Source organism: Protopterus annectens, chromosome 2.part0, assembly GCF_019279795.1.
Source record: "Protopterus annectens isolate FY-2018-M chromosome 2.part0, PAN1.0, whole genome shotgun sequence".
NCBI lineage: Eukaryota > Metazoa > Chordata > Ceratodontiformes > Protopteridae > Protopterus > Protopterus annectens.
This window is the reverse complement of record NC_056728.1, coordinates 978,155,042-978,178,531: the sequence shown is the minus strand read 5'-3', so window position 1 is coordinate 978,178,531 and position 23,490 is coordinate 978,155,042. Positions and strand designations below refer to the sequence as shown.

At 38.1% G+C, this 23,490-nt stretch overlaps 1 protein-coding gene across 5 annotated transcripts in view; it reads right to left on the bottom strand.

Moving 5' to 3' along the window:
- Positions 1 to 260: 260 nt before the first annotated feature.
- The window catches only part of NAAA (N-acylethanolamine acid amidase), a 775,135-nt gene continuing 751,905 nt past the window's right edge, over positions 261 to 23,490 (bottom strand). For 3 of the 5 annotated variants that reach the window (XM_044061225.1, XM_044061227.1, XM_044061228.1), the window contains one exon: positions 261 to 552. In XM_044061225.1, the coding sequence (XP_043917160.1) occupies positions 507 to 552 (46 nt within the window). In that variant the 3' untranslated portion in view covers positions 261 to 506. Of the gene's footprint in view, positions 553 to 1,216; positions 1,253 to 23,490 lie in introns of all 5 variants that reach the window. The other 2 variants (XM_044061226.1, XR_006363468.1) reach the window with 2 other exon arrangements.

Sequence of the window (23,490 nt, the reverse complement as noted above, 5' to 3'; positions counted from 1 at the left end):
GTACGGGACTCTAAAGCAAATGCAAGGTGGTATAATGGTCACGTTACAAACTTAATAAGCTGAAAATCAGTTATAATCAGCATCTTCAAATAGTAACACACAACTACTGTGTCTAATTTGTTTGTTTGCCAGTTAGTTAAACTAGTTCAAGCACTATTTTAGCCATGATGCAGGGCAAAGGTAGAAAGCAAATATAATATGGACACTCAAAGACAGCAACAGAGTATACAGATGATGTAATACTGCACATAAAAAACATATTCCTTTAATCCACAAGTTTTATTAACATGTTATTGAAACAGCATTCAAGAAAAGATTTTTCTTTTCAAATGATATCTTTATGAGATATGCACAACCAAGCCAATACAAACTCTTAAAAACTCTTATTTGCTGTGTAGGAAATGTTTGTGTAGATTAACACATCTTTAACTTTCATACTGAATTATCATTTCTTTCTGCACTATTATGTACTTTTGTCCAGGATACTATGATATGTGATTTTTTTTTCAGGCTGCATTATTGAACATCAGCTCCGTTATTGTCTTGCCGTACCTTGTTGGAAAAAGAAACACGTAAGCACAACCATAAGATTTGTGATAAGGAATGACATTTCAATCTGTGCATTGAATAGAAGTATATATTTATTTTATCACTACATTTTTATTAAAATATATCACAAAACTGTAATTCATTTTATCACTACATTTTCATTAAAATGTATCACAAAAAATGTAATTCAATCTACAAAAGAAAAAGAAATAGTTCAGTTAAATTTACACAAGAACACACACATGCACATACTAATTATATATATATATATATATATATATATATATAAAAGAAAATATTTACATTGAGAAATTATTACAAAATCTAATTGTACCTATGTCACATTGAATGTATATCACTTGATTTTAAATGTCTGTGTTTGTGTGTGTGTGCGTGTGTGCGTGTGTGCGTGTGCGTGTGTGTGTGTGTGTGTGTGTGTGTGTGTGTGTGTGTGTGAGAGAGACAGACAGAGAGAGAGAGTATGGATCATCTACTGAAATTACTCTAAACTTTAGTAGAGCAAAAAGAAAAATACTGACTGAAAAAGATTGAGTGAAAAAAAAGAAAAACAAAACCCTAGCACACCCTGCCTCATCTGGACAGCACTGTTTGGTTAAATGAATTGTTCAGCATCACACAACAGACGAAAGAAATAAGGGACTCAAACCCTGAATTGCAGGATGAAGCTTATCCTCTGTGCCATCTGCAAGACAAGAAAGATTACAAAGGTACACTATACCTCTCAACTTGGAATCATAAAAAATCTGAACAAAGGTCCATGAAAAACAGGTAAAAGTGGCCAAAAAACCTGTGCACTGATAACCATAACATTTGCATACATAATCATTTAACCACACCAACTCATGGCATTGTTGGATACCAAATTTTCAACGCAAGTTGAAGAACAGAGAAAATATTAAACATAAAATAACCAGAAGAACAACAGTGTTTTATTTATATTAATATTTTCTGACATTTTATAAATATTGCTCTTCCAAACTTAGAATGCTAACAGAATAACAGATTTTGCATAGCATCATATTAGCATGAATTTTCTAAAGGATGAAGTCTGTAAATCAAATATAATGTCTGCTGCCTGCCGTTATTTTTTGACTTCAGTCCACAAAGATATTCCACTGCCAGTGATTTGCCAGAAAACTACAATTTTTTGAGAAACGGACCCCATCCTCATCTGGGAAGAACAGCTATAAGTTAAATTGGCAGTGCTGTGGTACAATGGTTAGCATTGTTGCCTCACAGTATGAGGTCCTCCAGTTTGATTCTCGACATTTCTGGAGTGTTTCTCCCCAGGCCTCCACTGAGAATGGGCTCTGTCCCAGTTGGACTTTCCCAGTAAACAAAGCTTAAATAAATAATAATACAATAATTCTGTTATTCCAGAATAAATATGGACTCCACCTCATTGCAGCTGACTAAAAAGCATACAAAATGAATATTTCAGCTATATAAATAACACATCAAATATATCTGCAGATCCACTTCTCTTGCACCATTGTCTAGTCTTAACTTACACTAAATTGCTCCTTGCTCAGTGAAGTGCAGCTCTGCTTCTAGAATCTCTATTTCTTAAGACTTCTCAAAGTAGATACTTTTTCCTTTTTTACCAAACAGATTTCACTTAGTAACTCTCATTACAATCTCAGGCCGATAGCCACCAATGTGCCATCTATGATAACTGTTCACAACAAAATTTCATTCAATGACTCTGGGAAACTGCTTCCTGTACCTTAACAGGGAATGAATCCTACACAGTTTCCAAGAATAATCTTAAAAATCTGCTTAATACTGCTAAACATAAACATTTTCCCAGCTATATCCCACATAGATCCCTATTTCCTCCAGCCATATATTCTGTAACCTTATTAACTACACCACCACAAATGTTTTGGAGTCTCATACTGCTACACAAGTTTTTTTTTCCTTTTTTTCTTATCTTTTACACTGTATATTCACAGGTAAAGTTATTCCTTTATTATACAGAAATATAAATCTAATAGATGTTTGCATTTACTGATCATATTTACATTGCTTATATTACATTTTTTCTTCATTTTGCTTGTAATATTCTTGAGTTTGTACAACCAAGGCAAGTCTGAAAATAGTCTGAGAGGAGCAGTCAACAAACTTTAAATAAATAACTACATCATAAACTGCAAATATTGAGCATAAGCCCAATTAACATATTAAACATGAAATTTTTAAAAATCAGTTTAACTGATTGCTAAAACTGTTTTACTCTTTTGTGAAGATTTTTGCAAATCAGTTTGGCAAATAACACTGGGATTACTGTAGAACCATACATTACACACTGCCCATTCTAGTCATCTACAGTTATAACTTAACATTAAGTACAATTCACACCAGTCATCAATAAAATGCTTGAAAAAAGGTCATTGCCTTACAAGCCATTATGCTAAGGCTTTCAATAGAAGCATATCAAACTGCTCTTGCAATTCCTGACTGACAGGTTAAACATACTGATTATGGAGATGGTATAACAAGATGTGTTTTCTTTGAGGAACTGCCTGGCTGCTGCTATGGTAACTGATAAACCTCCTAGTCATCACGTGGTTGCCTAAACTAAATTAACTCAACGGTCAGTTCTCAACTTCTCAGTGTTAGAGTATGTTAAACAGTGAATAAAAGATTGAAATGAATTCTGCTGTAAATATGCTGAAAGATAAAACATAGAATAAAAAGTTTGCTTGAATGTAGGTATAGAGTTTGGCAATGTAAAATGGGCATCCATAGTATGTATGTGTTATGAAGAAAGAACAAAAGTTTTTCTAATATCATAAAAAAGTCTGACGTGCTCCCTTACAATGGACAATTTTTATAAAATCATTAGTTCAAGCTATTTTCTTCAAAAACATGTTCTCACACAGTATCAGTAAAGACATTTGACAGATCAGTGTACATGGCTTTTTATAGAATCAGTAGGGAAACAATACTTGAAAACAATTACGTGCATTCTCACATCATCAGAAGAGTTACAAGTAAATATTAAATGGTTTCACAAAAGGACAACAGCAAAGTCTAAAAACAGACATTACATGTTTTCTCAAGAAGCTCCTTACAAAAGAAGAAAACAGGATCTAAAGTGTGTGAGAAGAACAGTATAAGTAGAATGTAAAAATTCAGCTGTGTTAGAGGTATTGGTAGGAACACACTTGTTCCGAGGTATAGTATAGGAGAAGCAGATATAATCTTCCATACTGATCGTGAAGTAAACCTTTGTACATCTATGCTTCAAACTGAGAGAAGAGTATGTGTCATTTGTTACAAGAGTAAGTAAAATAGTATTGTGCTTCTAAATATATTTTCTCATCAGTGCAGGTTGCAAGGCTTTGTGTTTTAAACAGACTGCAGATACAGCCATGCAAAACTCTTGTGTTTTAACCAGATTCTGATTCAGCAGTAAACAGTCAACAAGACTTTGTGTCTTAAGAAGACTTTGGTTCCAGTTCCAGTACATCACAGCAGCACCTTCATAAATTAAATTTTCAATGGTGACTCTGATGTGATGTGATACCTTGTATAAGGTCACTCTAGTAAAGGCACAGTCATTTTTATGTTGAGCACTTCAGTTTTTTACGTTTGGTAGCAGTACAGTTCTTCAGACATCTGAATCTGCAGTGAGACTGCAGTGCAGGAAAGGAAAGTTGCAGTGCCATAAATTCTCCAAGAAAGGTGAACAGCAAGGTTTTGAAGTCGCACACTGCCAACTTCGTTTCATCAGCTTCTTGAGTGACTATGGAAACATTTCCCAGCCATCTGCAACCTGTTCTCTTGTTAAGTGGTAAGACTTTTTTTCTGTGTCACATATAAGTATGGATGCCATTAGAGATCATAATAGTAGAATATAGTATTGGTATACACAGCATATTAGCAAATGTAAAACGTTGTTACGGCAAGTTGATAATAAGGCATTATGGAAATGCATTACAATATTTGACTGGTATTTCAAACAAAGCCATGTGTGGTATGACAACTGTTTATTGTATAAATCATATAAAACTGCTTTCTGTGTACAATGTCATAAAAATGCAGTGCATGCCATTATTCAAAGGTTAGACTGTACAGACAAACATTTAAATGGTAAAGAACCAGAAAAAGTTAATATGTTTACATTATATTCAGATGTTGGACAGATATCTTCTGTCACTGCATTCATCTCAGAGTTACAACAACAGTCAAATCAGTTAACAGAAGATCTTGTTAAAGTCACTGGACAGCATGAAACAGATAAGGACAGGGATGAGGTTCATGATAAATTGGCAAAAGAATTTAATAGACTTATAAAAGACAGACAAAATTAGTTCAGGTAGTTTACAAAAGTTATACAAACATTTTTTTCAAAAGTGCATAGGAGCTTTAGATTCAGCAGAACAGGTTACTGAGAAATATCAAGCAGCCTGTGCAGAATTACAGGAAGAAACTGAAACCCTTAAACAGCAGTCACAAGACAAGAAAAATCTGGTTAGTAAAGAGTTAAAGAAACAGCAGTTACAGGATTGTTTGTGTCTTTCGGCTTTTCCCGGTTAGGGGTCGCCACAGCGGAACTCCGGTCCGCTAATGATTGGTAGGGATTTTTATGTGCCGAGTTACCAGCCCTGATGCACAACCTTCAATGAAGGTACACCCATTCACGCATGTCTCCATGCAGAAGGCGCTCTATCTGAAAATCGAACCGGACAGCATCTTACTGTGAGGCGACAACGCTACCGCAGCACCACCACCGTGGGTAAACAGTAGTTACAGGATAACGAAAATAAATTAGCTGAACTGATGGAGACTAATTTACAGAACACATCAGCTGAGCTTAAGAAAACATTGCAAAAGAGCAGGAAACTACAGCTGATCTGTGCAAAAAATGCATATTTTACAATATGCTTGTGTTTTGAAAATGGTTAAGCATAGATGATTGGATCTGATGTATGGACAAATCATTCTCAAATGTTTTAAAAGTTTCATTTAGTTAAAGCAAGACATTTATCAGTAATACAGTAAAGTAGAGTGCATGACTGCCATTCTCATAGCATAGTCAAAAGGTACACAAAACAGTTCTAGTGCATAAAAATCAAACAAGAGTAGTTAATAACAGTAAAAATCTGAAGTCACAAAACTGACAAGCATGTATTTTCTTTTTATCTAAAGTACATCTGTTTACAATGTACAAGAGCAAAAGGCAGACAACAGCAAATGTAAGTAATGTAAAGAAGCATGTGCTAGTTAAGCCAATATCTATTTTGTTTTTTACAATTTTTTATAATTGTATAGTAACACCACATCAAACAGTAAAAACTCTGATAGACAATTTTAAAAAGAAATAAAATCACATATGGTATTAGTTAAGCAGTCTTTGTAACATAAATGGCAGGGAAGTTAAAAAATATGTATGCTAATTGTAAAATAATGTCTATTTATGTAGTATAAATGCATAGTTATGCAAATCACAAACACTTATTATAATTCTAAGTGTTTTACAACTGTGTTCTACTCTCAAGCTGCAAGTGTAAATGAAAAAGTGCTAAAATGGTTAACTATGGTCTACAGAGTCTAAAATGTGAGATTAGGTATAGAGATTAGCAATCTAAAATGGACATCCATAGTATGTATGTGTTATGAAGAAAGAACAAACATGTTTTTCTAATATCCGAAAAAAAGTCTGACGTGCTGTCTTACAATGGATGCAGCTTTTTATAAAATCATTAGTACAAGCTGTTTCCTACAAAAACCATGTTTTCCCACAGTATCAGCAAAGAATTTGACAGGCAAATGTACATGGCTTTTTATAGAATCAGCAGGAAAACAATTCTGGAAGACAAATATTACGTGCATTCTCACATCAGCAGAAGTGCTTACAAGTAAATATTAAATGTTTTCACAAAAGGATAACAGGAAAGTCTAAAAACAGACATTATGTGTTTTCCCACAGAAGCTCCTTACAAAAGAAGAAAACAGGATCTAAAGTGCATGAGAAGAACAGTATAAGTAGAATGTAAAAATTCAGCAGTGTTAGAGGTATTAGTAGGAAGACACTTGTTCTGAGGTATTGTATAGGAGAAGCAGATATAATCTTCCATACTGATCGTGAAGTAAACCTTTGTACATCTATGCTTCAAACTGAGAGAAGAGTATGTGTCATTTGTTACAAGAATAAGTTACTTATTAGTAACTGTGCTTACAGTAAAATAGTACTGTGCTGCAAAATATATTTTCACATCAGTGCAGGTTGCAAGGCTCTGTGTTTTAAACAGATTCTGATTCAGCAGTAAACAGCCAACAAGACTTTGTGTCTTAACAAGACTTTGGTTCCTGTTCCAGTACATCACAGCAGCACCTTCATAGATTAATTTTTCACTCAGCACAGCAAGAAATGGGGAGTTAACACTTGATGAAACACATGGAGTATTATCCGCCCTTATTTAACTTAAAATATAGGTTTACCTATTTTTGATGGAAGACTAAAAATTTATTATAAACTGCTTGTTCAGAAACTGTCAACAGCAAGGTGCTGTAAATAAGATTTCAGAAAGAAACAAATGTTGTGAGAATAACTATATTTCTTTTCCTTTTACCTGGAGGAGCTGGAGGAATGGGAAGTCAGGATAAATTTTCTCATATTTCTTCAGTTCTGATTCTGAACTCTGTGTGTTTGTGTGCAGTGCACACTTACTGAAGAAGACTTAGTTAATAGACTGGTCCAACTCAGTAATGGCTCATTATTCTTTAATTAATTTAAAATAACTTGAGAGAGAGAGAGAGAGCGTCATCCTCTGCCGCTCCGTAACTGCTGCTGCTATAATAAAATCCACTGTTCTGTTTGCAACTTGCAAGCATGTTGCAACCACAACATTATAGTGTGAGCCAGGTAGAGAAAGGACATATGACACCCCTCCCAGCCTTCAGCCAAATTCTGACATGCTGGCATCTGCCTCATGAAGCGACATCATCACTCACGTGATGACATCAGTGACAACTTACTTCACACACACACACACACACACACACACACACACACACACACACACACACACACACACACACACACACACACAAAATTACAACCCCCCCCCAGGAAATTTGAGAATTAAAGGGGCCACTTGATAATTCATGAAACCCCATTATTTTGACCTCAAAACCTGTAAATATCAAGGAATTCAGTATGCTTGAGAGGTATGGTATTATACATATTAACAGCAACTTATATTAAGTTCCAGATTTTTCATTTGTTATGGACATTAAAAAGCAATAGGTTTAGGTATAGGTTACAAAAAGTTTATGGAGTTATTCTGCTGTTGATGCTGATAGTGTTTCCTCTCAATCACACTAAATGGTTCAGAAATTACCTGGAACAGAGAGAGTCATTCAGATGGTAAGGTTCTGTCTCACAACAGTTTTCTGTCACAGGGCCTTGCATTGGTGGCACTCCGTTTTAATAGATTTGTGAATGTTATAATCCAGCATTGTGTAAAAATTTACATTCTTCATATTTATATTTATCACTGCTGCACTAGCATTTGCTATATGGGTTATATCCTGTCAAAGCTATAAGAGACAGCTTCCAAAGTTTTGGGACACCTTTCATGCACCTAAACTGTCAAGAAGCTTGAGCTAGGCTGACTAAAATACAAGTTTGGTTACAAAGCCCTTCAAAGCTTTACTGCTGCAGAAGAGTATGCGCTCCTCTGAGGCTTGTGAGGATTGATGGTCAGCTTGCACTGTCCTTAGGCAGATAAGTTCCCTTTGCGGGAAAAACTTCCATTTTCTTATTTTTCACTGATGTTTTATTGCTTTCCTCTTCAGGAAAGTTGTTTTAAAGCTAGGAGTGTTGTGTTTTAACAGATTGTCTTGAGACTGTAACATTCTTTTAAATGCAGCACTCCTTTCTATCTGTTTAAAGCAGTGTAAACTAGCTGATAAAGTATTTTCTGTGGAGAAATTTTATTTATTTTTCCAATGTAGGACCTCCATAGTGTTTGTAAGTGCTTTTTACTGTTTTTTTTTTTTTTGTCAACAAAAATAAAAAAGTAACTTTTACTGGTATTTGTTGCCTGTTTCCTCATTTCCTCCAGGATAGAGGAACCATTTTTAGCTTGACCATGGAACAGATGGTCAGTCCCAAGGTTGGTCCTTCTTTCAACCACAAATGTTAAGCAAACAGCCTTTGCAACCACAGCAAGCTAGCAGTTTGCCTCAGCTGTAGGTGGCTGACTCTGCTGTGGCTATTTGTTGTACCTCAGACCACTCACATTTTACCCCAAATGCCTCTTGTGTAGCACCTAAATCCACTATGGACTAGGGGTTAGCTACTTCCTCCGTGGATATTGGCAGTCCCCTCAAGGAAGAACCATTCCTGTCAGCCCTGGGAGAAGGAACAGGGAAAGTTTCCTGGTTGTGTCAGAATACTGTGCCCATCCCTGGGGAAGCATTGGTTGCCATTAGTAACAAAGTTGGCCCCATTTTTCCTGTCAAAAAGAAACAGAAAACCAAGCATGTATCCATTACTCAAATTTCTTTGGCTAGGAGTAGTCAGGCTATTATATCTTACTTTATAGTAGTTTTTGGTAAAAGAAACAGGGATAACTCCTTTTCTGAAGAGATTCGAGATTCTGAATCTGAACAGGAAGATGCTAAGGGTCAGGTTAAGGGTTTTGTCCTCAGATTTCTGATTCAGTCTCAGAGGAGAGCTCACTTTCTGATTCTTCCTGTGGGTGGGTTTTCTTTCTCTGAGACTATTGCTAGAATGTGTGTTTTCAGTGGAAAAACACTGAGGTTCCCTAGTCTCTCAGAAAATATTGAGTTGTTATAGAATGATTTTCCAGAACCTACACCCATTTCTTCTGTCCTGTCTGCTTTACAGGATGTGTGTCTTACTGCCTACAGTTTTCCTGATAGTCAGCCAGCTGTCCCTAAAAAGGTAGATAGGATATATAAAGGTCTTTTAAATGTGTATACACTATTCCCAAACCTACCCCAGCAGCTATAGCCTTAGTTGATTTCTCTGCTGCTAAGCACTTTGTTAATTCCTGTCCTACTCTTACTAATAAGGATTGGAAAATTATTGATAGGGATGGGAAAAAGTGTGTACTTCTGCAACTTTAAATTTCAGAATTTTAAACTGTCATGCTAATATGTTAAAGTTTATTCTGACATATTGTAAAAGTATGAGGAATGTTTTCTCTACAGTTTCTTCTTGTGAAGAAAAATCTACTTTAAATAATTTTGTTTCTTCTGTTGCACAGATCACTACTTATTGTGTCTGTGTGTGTCTCTAGATATCTTCCAGGCCCATGGCCACCGGCACTGTTTTAAGGAGCTTTGCTCAGCTGCATTCACAGAACCTCACAGAGGATGTAAAAAATGAGATTTTAAATTCTGCCTTGGGTAGAGATTTACTGTTTGGCCTCTCTGCTGCAGAGGTGATCAAAAAGTGTGAGGAACGGGGCAAGATGATTCAGGGAATCTGTAAAACCTTTCAGCCCTCCTTTTCCAAATTGTCCAAGGGATTTTCTTTCTCCTCAACAACATAAACAGTCTCAACAGAATTCAGCTAAACAGATGTTTAAGAAGTGGCAAGGAGGTTCCAAAAAGAAGTCTCAAACCTCCCAAAACCAAGGACACTCCAACAAGTCTGAATGACTATTCAAGAGACCTTTTGACCCCCTCCCACCCTGACTCTTTTTCTCTTCCAGAAAATCTGAATCTCTGTTTTTCTCTTTGGCAACAGATTGTTTCAGACAAATAGTACTGCAAATTATTCATCAGGATTACAGATGACAGTGGGAAGAAATTCCTCCTTTCTGGGGGAAGGGGAGGGTCATTCCTCATCCTGCAGATCTGAATCTCTTGTTTCCACCTGCTCTTCATCACATGCTGTCTAAAGGTATGATAGAACCAGTTCTTTCTTCCCAGGTGGGAAAGGGGTTTTATTGAAAGATGTTCTTAGCGCCAAAGAAAGAAAATGCTTGCAGCCCAGTTCTGGTTCTTCCTTTTTTGCTAAACCTGTTTGTGATGGTGCCCAAATTCAAAATGATGTCACTTCACAACCTGTTGCATTTTCTTCTTTCAAGTTTCCTGGTAACACTAGACTTAAAAGATACTTATCACATTCCTGTTCATCCAGACTTCAGGTGTTTCTTAAGATTTTGTGTGTCTGGATCATATTATCAGTTCTCTGCCTTACCCTTTGGACTACCCATTGCACCAAAAGTGTTCACAAAATGCTCATTGCAGGCTACATAATATCCACATTTTCCTTATTTAGATGACTTGCTTATCTTTGCAGAGTCTTTTTCAAAATGCTAGGTATATTTGTCTTATTTGAGAGATCTCTTGCAGAAGCTGGGATTCCAAGAGTATAGTCACAAGTCTCTCTTGACTCCCTCACACAGGATTGTGTTCCTAGGAAGTCAACCAGCCACCTCAGTTCAAAGAGCTTTTCTTCTGGACCTTTATTTAGATCTATTTCTAAGATTTTCCACTCGGACTTCAGTCACTGTGAGGGAATACATCAGGACTTTGGGTCTGATGGAATCTATGATTCCCATGTTACCCCTGGCAAGACTCCACATGAGAAAATACAGTGGTAACTGAAATCTTTTTGGTCCCAGCATTTTAGTTCCCAGTACTGGGGTTTGTCAGAAGAGAAATCACTTAGTGGAGACAACAGATATCCTTAAATCAGGGTCTTCCCTTCTCTCTCCCTGCTCCAAAACAGTCAGTCACCACAGATACTTCAGACTTTGCTTGTGGAGCAGGCTCAGGGGGGTTAAAGTGAGGGACACCAAGGCACATAAATATAAAGGCGATGCTTGTCCTGATAAAGGCACTCAATTGTCTAAATAGTCTTTGGTCCCTGGGACCTCTTCAAGTGGTTACAATTAATACCATAGTAATGGTACATCAACAGGCAAGGGGCAACCAGGTTGTACCCCCTTTGTAGACTAGCCGTGTTAGCTTGGGACATAGCTTCACAGTGCAGTCTCACTCTACAGGTATCCGACATTCTGTCAAAGTAAAGTTGTCTGGCAGACAGTTTGACCAGGACCATGGCAGATCCTAACGAATGGAAACTAGATCTGGGGGTCCTCCAAGATTTGATCCATCTGTGGGGAGTTCCTCAAGTAGACTTCTTTGCCTCCTCTCTGAACAATCAACTGGCTCCATGCAAGAAGGACTGGAAGACAGATGCCTTTTCTTTTCTTTGGACAGTAATGTTCCTGTATGCCTTTCCACTAATACCCAGGTTACTTCTGAAGATTTAGAAGGAATCCACCAAGACCATTGTGGTGACCCCCTTCTGGCCCAGGCAACCCTAGTTCTCCCTTTTTTTAGAATTGGCCACAGTAATTACCACAAGTTTCATCACAGAATGGATCTACTCACATAAGAAAGGGATGTTTGATACACCTTGACATTAATTATCTTCAACTGACTGCCTGGATGACAGAGTCATAATTCCTTTCAAGCACCTGTTTTCTGAGAATGTGCAGCAGGTATTGATGGACACAAGAAAGCCTACTACTAGAAAATCATATATTAGCAAATGGAAAAAGGTTTTCTATTTGGTGCTCACAATATAACCAGCAACCGTTCAGGGCTAGTTGTTCTCTGATTTCACAATATTTGTGTGAGTTACTATCCTAGGATCATTTAGGATTTATTGGCCATTTCAGAGTGTCTGCCATTGGATCCTCCTTTTTTAAGGCAGTCACTTGTGAAAATATTCTTTGAGGCCTCTTATGCAAAACCCCTTTTAAGTAAAATGGTGGCCCCTTTTTGGAATCTTAATTTTATGATAGAGAAGCTAATATTTCCCTTTGAACCAGCTAATCTAGCTAACTTGAGGTTTTTAATATGGAAAATGTTTTTTCTGATTGCTCTGACCTCTGCAAGAAGGGTATCTGAGTTACAAGCTGTTAGGGTGAGTCAGCCCTACCTCATTTTCCACAAGGACAGGGTTTCTTTGAGAGCCACTCCTTGCTTTATGCCTAAAGTGGTATCTGAGTTTACTTTAGGCTAAACAATATCAAACTACTGAAATTGCACCCCCTCCATTGCAAGACCCATTATAGCACTCTTTCTAATAGTGACTCTGGTAGGGGAATTCAGTAGTGAGGATTTTTATAAATGTTGATGGTCTTCAACACTTTGAATTTTTGGTATTATGGGTTTAGGATTATAGGTTTCAAGCATGTGGGCTTCAGGACTGTGAAAGTGAGCTATCCAATACATGTTGGTGAACACTAGACTAGACTAAACTCCTACTTAAAGATAGATATATAATAATAAGGCCTTAAGATGTCTCTAAAAGAACTATAAGAGACACATTGGAATTGCCATTGTGGTGTAACCTCTTTAATCAGGAATTGTGATCCAGCACACTGACTCTTGTTTAACAGCTTTGGATTACTTGCAGCACTTTATACAATTTATACATACTTAAAAACTTTGACCAATGTGTGCACTTAGCCCTTTCCTAATCCACTACAGGAATCTCAAACTTATGTACTGGTAGTTCCCTGCACTACATGCAGCTCCTGAATCAGTCATGCAGTCTTGTCTGTCTCCATTTGTTTGTGTGCCCTGCTACCTGTCCTGACCCTTTCTAACCCTCTTACTTCCCTTACTGCCATCTCCCACTTTCCTTCTATTCATATATGCACAACAGGCACATGAAAAAACATTCTCCTCTTTCCCCACCTCCATCATGCTCATTCCCCAATTCTTTTCCTTATAACTGTCTACTTGCTTCCCTCCTTATCACCACTTCCCTATATTTCCATTTTAACCTTTAATTTGGTAAAGAGATAGAAGTGCAGCCACACATTAAGGCTGCTACATACCTCCCCCTTCCTGTCCAGGTCATCAGTGAGATGCAAGCATGGCCAACACATTGGTGTTTGCATGCTGCAGCCACAGTCTCTGCTGTATCTTTCATAGGGATATTTAATGAGCTCTGGTTCTGGCCCCTTGTCTCAACTTATGCATTCTGAATGAACATTGGGGCTCATCGTGCAAACACAGTACACACAGGAGTGCTATCTGTGACCATGCCCTACTTTTTCTGAATCCCAGTGTAAGTTTGTAGACTGGTTAGATTGTGAACAAGCCACACCATGCAACTGTCTTAGCCATCATCTTTGTTTCAAAAATGATTAAGTACTAGGAATGTAATTTATACTGGACTACATGCTAACAAATATAAGGAAAATAAGTTTTTTTCTTTTCTGTCATGACCTAGTATTTTAACAGTAATAATAATAACATTAAGCAAACTGAACTTGGCAAATTTTAAAAAAGCAATACAAACTCAGACTGTAGTCTCAATGTACTTGTTGGTTAGGAGGATAACTCAATAAGAAAACTATACCAGCACATCTCTGTTCAGAATGAACTTTAGCCTCCTTAGTTTGTTGAGCCTTTAATTTTAAAAACAAGATTCAGTCCTCCCATCCACCCTAAACTTACAGGAAATTAAGGAGGAAGCATACAGTTTACTGTAATGGATACTCTGGCACTACCATCAAACATCATGGATGACTAATGCTGATGGAAGAACTGAATCCCACTGCTGCCATACTTAATGTGACTGACAGCAGCACTTACTACCTGTACCTGAAGACTAGGCTGGCACAGGATGAATTTGAATCACACCACTAACAACCAGTATACCATCTGGCTATGTTAACATCAGAGGCTATGGTCCTTGGATCTGGTCCACTGAATCAAAAAGATCTGCTGGCTGTTGGAGAGATGGTTTCTCAAGTCATACCAAAGATGCATAACAGGTTAGAGTAAATAAATCTGATTCAGTAATCAATATATCAAATGCAACCCCCCCCCCAACAGCATAGATAGATTATGCACCACTGTCCTCGTATGGGCTTCCAACATCCATACACAAACTTGGACTACACATTGATCACTAACAGAACTGACTTAGCCTAATACCCTGGTGCTTTTGCACCACTCGCTCTCTTTCTCTGTAAACCACAGTGTCTTCCAGTGCCTCCTGTCTACAGTGACTGCTTTTCAAAGTATTATTTTCACACAACACACACACTGACCTCACATGAATAGCTGGCATAATTTTCAATTACCAACAGCTTTCTTCCTGGCACAACATTCACCACTCTAGATATGGCTAGAGATTTAACACACCAGAAAACTAACCACTCTTGACTTATCCAACGATAAATTATAAAAAACAAACATCTCACTGGTACACTCAAGCTGTCTGTCTTCTAAAGGTTGATACCATAGCTTTTTCAACCTACAGTGCTAAACAATATTTCCTTCAAAGATAAATGATAAATGCTAGCCACAGGATCTTAAAGGTGAGTAAATAATATCTTATTAAGATGATAAAGACAGTGATGTAAAAGATTTAATTTGCAGACTTTTATTTATTTATTTATCCTTTGTTGACAAGGTTAATCCCACTAGGCTAGTTGTCTGAGGTCAAGGCAATGCTTGGAGTATTTAAACATAATATTCATTTGTACTGACAGAAATATTTAAAGGTTTTGATCTACTAAATTAATAGTCTACAGTAAAAATTAAACAATGCAGAATTGCAAGCCTTTGTACATGTGATAACAAGATCTCCCAACCAAAGACAAAACTTTTTTTCAGTTTCAGATATATACATCTCAGCTCAGAATTCTGTTCCCACAGAAAAAAATGGTATAATTACATTGCATAAGATTGCTTTGGTTCTTTCCTGTGCAGCAGTAGAAATCCTAGCAATAACCAAGATTTCCTATACATCTCTCAAGTATTTAATTTGCATACTATTAGTTGTTCGATTTCATAGTTCTTGCCAGCTGTTCCTTCAAAGTATATTGCAATGACATTTTTAATGGCCCTTGGTTTTTTGCTAGCTCCAAACCCAAACCCCTGTGTGACTTACTTAGATACGATTGGTTAGGTTCTTAATGATATGAGAAAAGCAAGCAGTTACATTTTGCATTTCATTTGCAAGTTTCATACATTTATTTTCCATTTTCCATATTTTGTTTTGCAGAGAAAATGTTGCACATTCTCAGTCAACAAAGGAACACACACATTGCATAGCTCACAAGCATAACATAGCTTTACAAAGGTGCTAAAATTGTGATATAAAAATGCATTGCTTTCTTTAAATCATATTTTTCTAACCTGTCTCTTATTTACTGTAGCAAAAAATGCAAGAAAAACAAAAGTCTGCTTTGATGCCTTAACTATTCACTGGTTAAACAAATGAAATGTGAACCAAAAATAATATGAAGTGAGAATGTAGTTTGCAGCTTGTGGATCAATAAAGCCATTTTAGGGGTCTATACACAACATGGTGGTTCTCTATATTCCATAATTTGACACAATCTAGTACTGCAATGCCCATATCTCAGCAAGGGTACTAAGTGAGGAGAAAAACATCTCAGTTTGGTAAAAGTTTCATCAATTAGTACCCTTCTTCACTATCTGGCCCACGGCTCACCTCTTATAGCAAGTAGCTGGCCAAAATACAAACATGCTCTAAGAAATGACAGAGATGTCAAGAATAATACAATGTGTCAATAAAAAATACAATACTTGATGACAAGTGCCTCATGAATCAATAAAGTAGAACCCTTCTAATTGTCAAAATGCAACATGATCTTGTGTTCTACATTTTGTTACACATTATGGTGTTCCATGACTTTGAAGTCCTCATGGTTTCTCAGGAAGATGTGTATTTTGTCCTATCATTTTTTGTTGCATTTTTGGGCTCCCCACAGCTGACCGTCAGCTTCTCTCAAAGCTTCTCCTCACCTCCTGGGCCTACTGAATCTGACTAGCCAATCTTGGAGTAACCCTGGGGTGTGTTCAGGATTGGTGAGATTATTGAGGCTTCTAGGGCAGCATCATACTACTGCCAAGGAATGTTTTTTTCCTAAGGTCCCACTCCTGCACTTCTATCTTGTGCCAGTGAAATGACCTATTCTGCCATATTGTTTATAACTACACATATGACTCATTTGCAGCCCTGCCCCTCTGTGGACAATACCATTTATTCATCCTCATCCTCTACTAGAGATCAGCTGTGAGGGTGTGTTGAAGTGTGCACCCCCCCCCCCCCAAATGGGTAGTCCCATGACCCCCTTCCTCCCTGCCTTCACTATCAGGCACCTGAACTGCTATTTGAACTCCAGTTATCTGGAGTGTAGTCTGGGATTTAACCATCTCAGCCCCTGGCATAGGCTGTAATTTGTACTACTCCAGTACTTCCGACTGCACAGCTCAGCAGCAGTAGGCACTAAGTTATAAGGGCTGAAGTTCACACACACACACACACACACACACACACACACACACACACACACACACACACACACACACACACACACACACACACATATAAACTGATAGTTTTAAAATGCACGCCACTGCAGAGGTGTTAACTCTCTCCTAAGGCCATGTTCTTCCTCTGCTCTTCCACCACTGTAACTCAAAGTAAGAAGAACTTAGTACAGTGGTACACCTGGACAAGTCAAGACAAAAAAGGGGAAAAACAAAGAAACAAGAAAAAACAATGCCTGCAGTACATTTCTGGCTGTAACTTCCTAATCTGTGCTTTCCCACTGGCTTAGCAGGGCACAGTGAAACTGATACAGGTTGCTATAAGCAATGGGGTAGTTTATGGTTTATGGGCCATTTGTGGAGCTCATACAAGTCTGACAGTAGCTGAGACTGAATTTTGGTGTGAGGGTGAGCTGACATGTAAATAGCCATGTCATCTACACAGGGTATGAGTGGGAGATGATGGTAGTTTATTAATGAATGTGGAGAAGAGGAGGGGGTAAGCATGGATTACAGTGGTACACCTTTGATAGTAGGTGCATATTCTGATTTGGAAGATCCAATTTGAACTCTGAAGTGTGTGTCAGTGAAGACGTTTTTAAACCAGGGAGTGTTGTCTGGGCTGATACCAATTTCAATTTGTTTGTTTAGGAGATAACACAGGTCAAATACCTTTTCCTGTCTCTAAACAAGACACCTATAGGGAGGCCTTTGTCAGTCTTTTGCAGGATGTCATCAGTTAGGGACTAAAAAAAACATCATAGTACTTTGACCTGATCAGAATCCATGTCATTTGGTGGATAAGAGCTGGTATTGATGAATGTAATGACAGAGCTGGGTATAGACTTTTTCCCTAGAAGTTTGCTAAGAGTTGGGAAGATGGATATTGGCTGGAAGAGAGATCTGATTTTTGGGGGCGGTTTGTTTTGGGAGGGGTTTACTTAGAGAAGTTTTCCAAGTCTGTGGCATGATGTTTTGTGTGAGACATAGATTATATATGTGGGTGGGAAGAAGACATAAATGTTCTCTGCAGCGATATGTGAACCAGGAAAGGTGTCAGTGGAAAGATTTCTAAGTAGAATAAAGAATTCTTTGGGATGTACACATTTGAAGTGGAAGAGAGGGATGTATGGTTGTGGGGTTGCATAAATCATGATCTGAAATCTTCTGGGGAAGATGTTTTGCTGTGCCACACTGAATAGTGCATGTAGAGTGGGTGTCACAAATTCTTGTAAGCAGACTAACTTATTAATAAAAGTGTTTGGGGGAATGTATTGATTTGTTTATCTGTTTGGAGATTGTATTTGTACCTTCAGCTGTACTGCTTGCGCAGGTTATATAGGGCTATAAATGAGGATTTGTTGTCAGTTTGGTTCCATTTTTGCCCCTTAGCATGATAAAAGTGGTGACACCATTTTACAAGAGATGGTGCTTATATAAGCACCTGTGGAACTGAGGCTTTAACACATTACAACAGTAGATTTTGAAGTAGATGATATAGGCATAGTGGAGAGTGACAGGACATCTGGTAATGTAACCCAGCACTGAAATGAACATGAATAAAGGATGGCAACAACAGGGACATAGGGTAACAGCTGTATGTGGGTATGTGAACATGCTGCAAGGTCATGACACTTTATGCCTGAATGTGGGTGGGGCACACTAGTGTCAGTCCACACAGATGGCAGGTCATGCTGCACCGGGCATGATGACCTCTTTACAGTGAGTGAAGCATGGCAATTTAAATTGTGGGGAGGACATGGTGTGCACAGTATTACACAGATTCATTATGCAGTTGTAGGCTATATACAGTGAACCTATGACACAAGTACAAACAGTGTTAGGACTCAAAGAGGGTTCAAAGTTGACTTGGTGTTCATCTGGGTTCTTCTCTAAACCCACTGCTGTTAATACTGGTGATGAGCAAACAGGCTAGAGAGAACAAATCATTAACACTGCTGCATACATATCATGTCACATACAAGCAGAGCCTGCACAATTACTTCAGCTATTGATAGAAAGAACTGGAGGCACATGGCATGAAACTGAGTATAGACAAGACAGCTGTCATGCCAGCAAATGGCAGAACTCAGAAGAGGCTGTAAACTGAGGAAGAAGGTTGAATAGTGGAAGACTATAATAATAATAATATTAATATTATAATAATAATAGTAATAGTGGAAGGCTATAGATAAGGGAAAGGAGGTACACACGGCTTACCTTGACCTTGCTAAAGCATTTGACACCATTCCCCATTCAGGAATTATTGATAAACTCACCAACCTGGGCATAAGCCCTTACAAGATGGATCGCAAACTGGCTCTCAGACAGATCCCACAAAGTAAGAGTAGCGGGATCTATGTCCGAATCCACACCAGTAACGAGTGGTGTGCCTCAGGGCTCTGTCCTGGGGCCCCTCCTGTTTGGCATATACTTCTCAGAAGTACAGGCAAGCACTGAAGGGCTGTGGCTGACCAAGTTTGCGGACGACTGCAAATTGGGTGCTATAATAGAGTCTCCAGCCGACATGGATATCCTCCAGAAGGGCCTTAATGAGACTGATGCATGGTATCAAAGCCATGGACTCAAGCTAAATGCTAAAAAATGCATAGTAATCCCCTTTGGAAAAAACAGAGTACCCGCGAACTACCACATAGGAGGTAACCCCCTGAAATCTGAAGAAATAATAAGGGATCTAGGGACCCAAGTAGATAGTCAGCTTTCCTTTGATAACCATGTTGCCAAGGTGGTTAGAAAATCCTTTTATGTGACCTATCTGATCACGAAAGGGTTTGCATCAAGATCTAAGGATGTAGTGGTGCCTCTCTACTCTTTCCTCATCAGACCCATTATTGAGTACAATGCACCAATTGGAATGTACCTGGCCAGGCATCTCCAGCAGCTGGAGAGACCACAGAGGTACCTCACTAAGAGGATTACTGGCCTCAAACAGTTGCCCTATGCAGCACGATTGAAAAAACTAAGGCTTTTCTCTGTTGCATACTGCCTTCTCAGAGGTGATCTCTGTTTAACATACAGAGCCATGTCCAACCCAGAACTGTTGAACATGCTCCATCTTAGCAAAACCAAATATACTCGAGCTACATGCTCTAGGTATGTAAACCTCAGCACAACAATGAATAGAACATGCTGGAGGGATAGATTCCCTTCGCAAAGACTTCCCTTGCTATGGAACAAGGTCCCGATCTACATAAGACAGAGCCCCTCACTATCACATTACAAGAGGAACCTTGACGAGTGGATGGGTAACAGAAAGTTCACACCAGGGATCTTACCAACATCTCTACTAGATAGGGGCCAAGGGTACTAGCTGCTAGATTAAGGGCCTAGGGAAGTAACCAAAGGGGCGGTGAATACCGCACAACGTGGCTGGGCTAATATATGCCTTCGGGCAGATAGCCCAGTACCTACCTATGAACCTATGAGGTCAACAATTTCAAGTATCAAGGAAAAGGGAAGCCTGAATGACACCAAAGGATGAGCCCAGCCTGGAACACAGTACCACAAAAACTCCACCACGATGGTTTAAACAATTGTAGATTGTAACAAAAGACTTCATCAGAATAATACAAAAGATTTAAAACACTCCCTTTAAATACATTAAAAGGTGTGAAAACACATGACGTAACAAACCAGTAAGACTAAACCTATCACTAATCACCAGCAGACTATGCCAATTAAAACTAAAGAAGAATCCACAAAAACATTCTTAAAGGAAAAGTCCTTAGTAACATAAATCCCAGTACTGCTGCCCACTAGTGCTGCTTACACATAGACGTCTGATATTTATATACATTTACTATGTTGAAAATACAACTAGATGTTATAAGAATGCAGCCTAAGTAGGCTACCAATACTAATGTGGTCATTGAGGCCCAAAGGAACACTGGCATTTAATTTAATTTGCCAGCACAATTCTCTAAATTCCAGAAAGTCTTCCCATGGGCCTCCTCTAGGATCTTTTATGACCCCTTCTATGACTGTAAACAAAAAGCTGTGTGATGAAAATTTTTCTATGTGTTTAAATAGGGCATTGTTTCTGTTACCATTGTTTATGTCCCTATGATGTTCATAAATCCTGTCCCTTAACCTTCTTTTGGTTTTCCAGATGTAAAAACCAGGGCAGTTCTGACACAAGGCAGCATAAACAACCCCTATGGAGTTGCAAGAAAATTTGCCATTACGTTTAATGTGGGTGTGGTTTAACTTCATGTCCTCACAATTCTTGACCAGATGACATTGAGAACAAAAGCCACATTTTTTTGTTCCAAATCTGGTACAGTTACAGTTATAACCAAATTATCTTTCAAGTAATTGCTTGATACTTGAGCCTTTCCTGAACACTGTCTGTGGCCTGTCACCCAACTGATATGAAATGGCTGGATCACTCTAAAATAGCTGCCAGTTTTTCTCTCAAAATCAGTGAAATGTTCATGATAGTCATTGGAAAACCTAGTCACAAAGGGACAGGAATATTTAGAGGAATCATTTTGTTTACTGGAATTCAAACAGCTAGTCATAATGTTCTCCCCTGTATGGTCCCCCAAAATGGGCAATGTACTAGGCTGCATTCTTATAACATCTAGTTGTATTTTTCAACATAGTAAATGTATATAAATATCAGACTTCTATGTGTAAGCAGCATTAGTGTTTTGTACTTGGATTTATGTAACTAAGGACTTTTCCTTTAAGAATGTTTTTGTGGATTCTTTTTTAGTTTTAATTGACATAGTCTGCTGGTAATTAGTGATAGGTTTAATCTTATTGATTTGTTATGTCATGTGTTTTTACAGCTTTTAATGTATTTAAAGGGAGTGTTTTAAACCTTTTGTATTATTCTGATGAAGTCTTTTGTTACAATCTGACGAAAGCGCTTAATAAATTATTGTTTAAACCATCATGGTGGAGTTTTTCTGGTGCTGTGTTCCAGGCTGGGCTCATCCTTTGGTGTTGTAAGTTTTCTTTGCTCTGGTTCCTGGTAATTTGTTTGTTGGTGGGACCTGCTTGTGAATGGAGCCTTCCACTAGAACCATCACCTCGGGGAATGATCCTATGGAGAACATCGGACTTTTAACACAGCTTATCCAGCAATTTTCACAACAAGCAACTGGGGTTTCTCCTGGTCTAACTGCTTTACAACCAGGAGCCTCTCAGGTGGATTATCATCGGCTCAGCCCACTGTAGTACAGATTGGTTTACAGCAGACTGTTAATGTTTCCTCTACACAAATAGCGGCTAATAATGACTTTAATATACAGAGTTGGTTAAAACAGGACCTTGCCTTTAATGGGAACTTAGGTTCCTCTTCTGAGGTCCAGACATTTAACCAGTTGCTTACATATTTGGAAGAAAAGATGATTAAATGTAAAAAACTGGAGCACGAGAATTTATATTTTGTGGAATGCATTAAGAATAAAGTGGTGCCGAAAGGGCTAAGACGGACTTATCCAACAGGTCTTATAGCTGATTCCCAAATGCATAGAGAATTGCATGATTTGTTTGACCATCAGGGGTTTAAACGTATGGAGACATTTATAAATTTTAACAATAGATCCACTGAGTCGTTGCAGAATGAGATTGTAGAACTGGACAGATTTTGCATACTGATCTGCTATTTGATCCTTCGTTTTCAACTTACAACGATGTCTTTCTTAAAATGAATAAAATCATTAGCGAGGTGAAGGCCAGGAAAGAAAACAACTGGACAGGGACAGAAAGCATATCTCTTTGGTTCGGCTTATCCTAAGCCACCTAATCCTAGCCTGAATGCTGTCAAGCATCCAAACATGGCCAACAGTGGAAATGACGAGGGCGAGGATTTAATAGATGAAGGCAACACGCAATCCCCTTCAGAACGGGATTTCCCTCGGATGTCCAAGAGGTTGCATAATCAGAGATGAGCAAGGAACAATGAGCAGACGCCAAGATACAGGCCCTCAGGGAGATTTCAGCCTACACACAACTGGAGGAAGAACATGAGGTTCACTCGGCGGAACTAAGGGAACTTTCTTTCTCTTCATTTTTATTCAATCAAGGTACTGAACATTTGTGTTTGGACAACAATGTGGTTGATGAGGTGGACAACTTTTTCTCTGAAGCTAATGTGGTATGTGTCTATAATACTAAAACTGATTTTGTGTTATACAATTTTTCTGATTATGTATTGAGCACACTGTAGCTGATTTATTTAGTAAAGGGCTTAGTTTTGTGCCAACAAAACGTTCACACATTACTGATTTAGTTTTGGACTTTAAACTTTTTATTAGGAATTTAAATTTCAAACTGCTGTTTAACAGTACTGATATGATGGAACATTGTTCTAGGTTAAGGAAGAACCCCCCCCCCCCCGTACATCATGTCCTTACAGTGTTTGAAAAAATCTCTGAATTTGATTTTAGAGCATTATTAAACAGGAAGAATGAGATTAAATTTGACTGGCAAACATTTGTAAGAACAAAATAATAAGGGTTATGAAGCCCGATAAAGGGGGAGGTGCTGTAATAATGTGTAAACAAGATTATGTGGAAAGAATGAACATGTTGCTGTTTGATGAAAGCACTTATGAAGAAG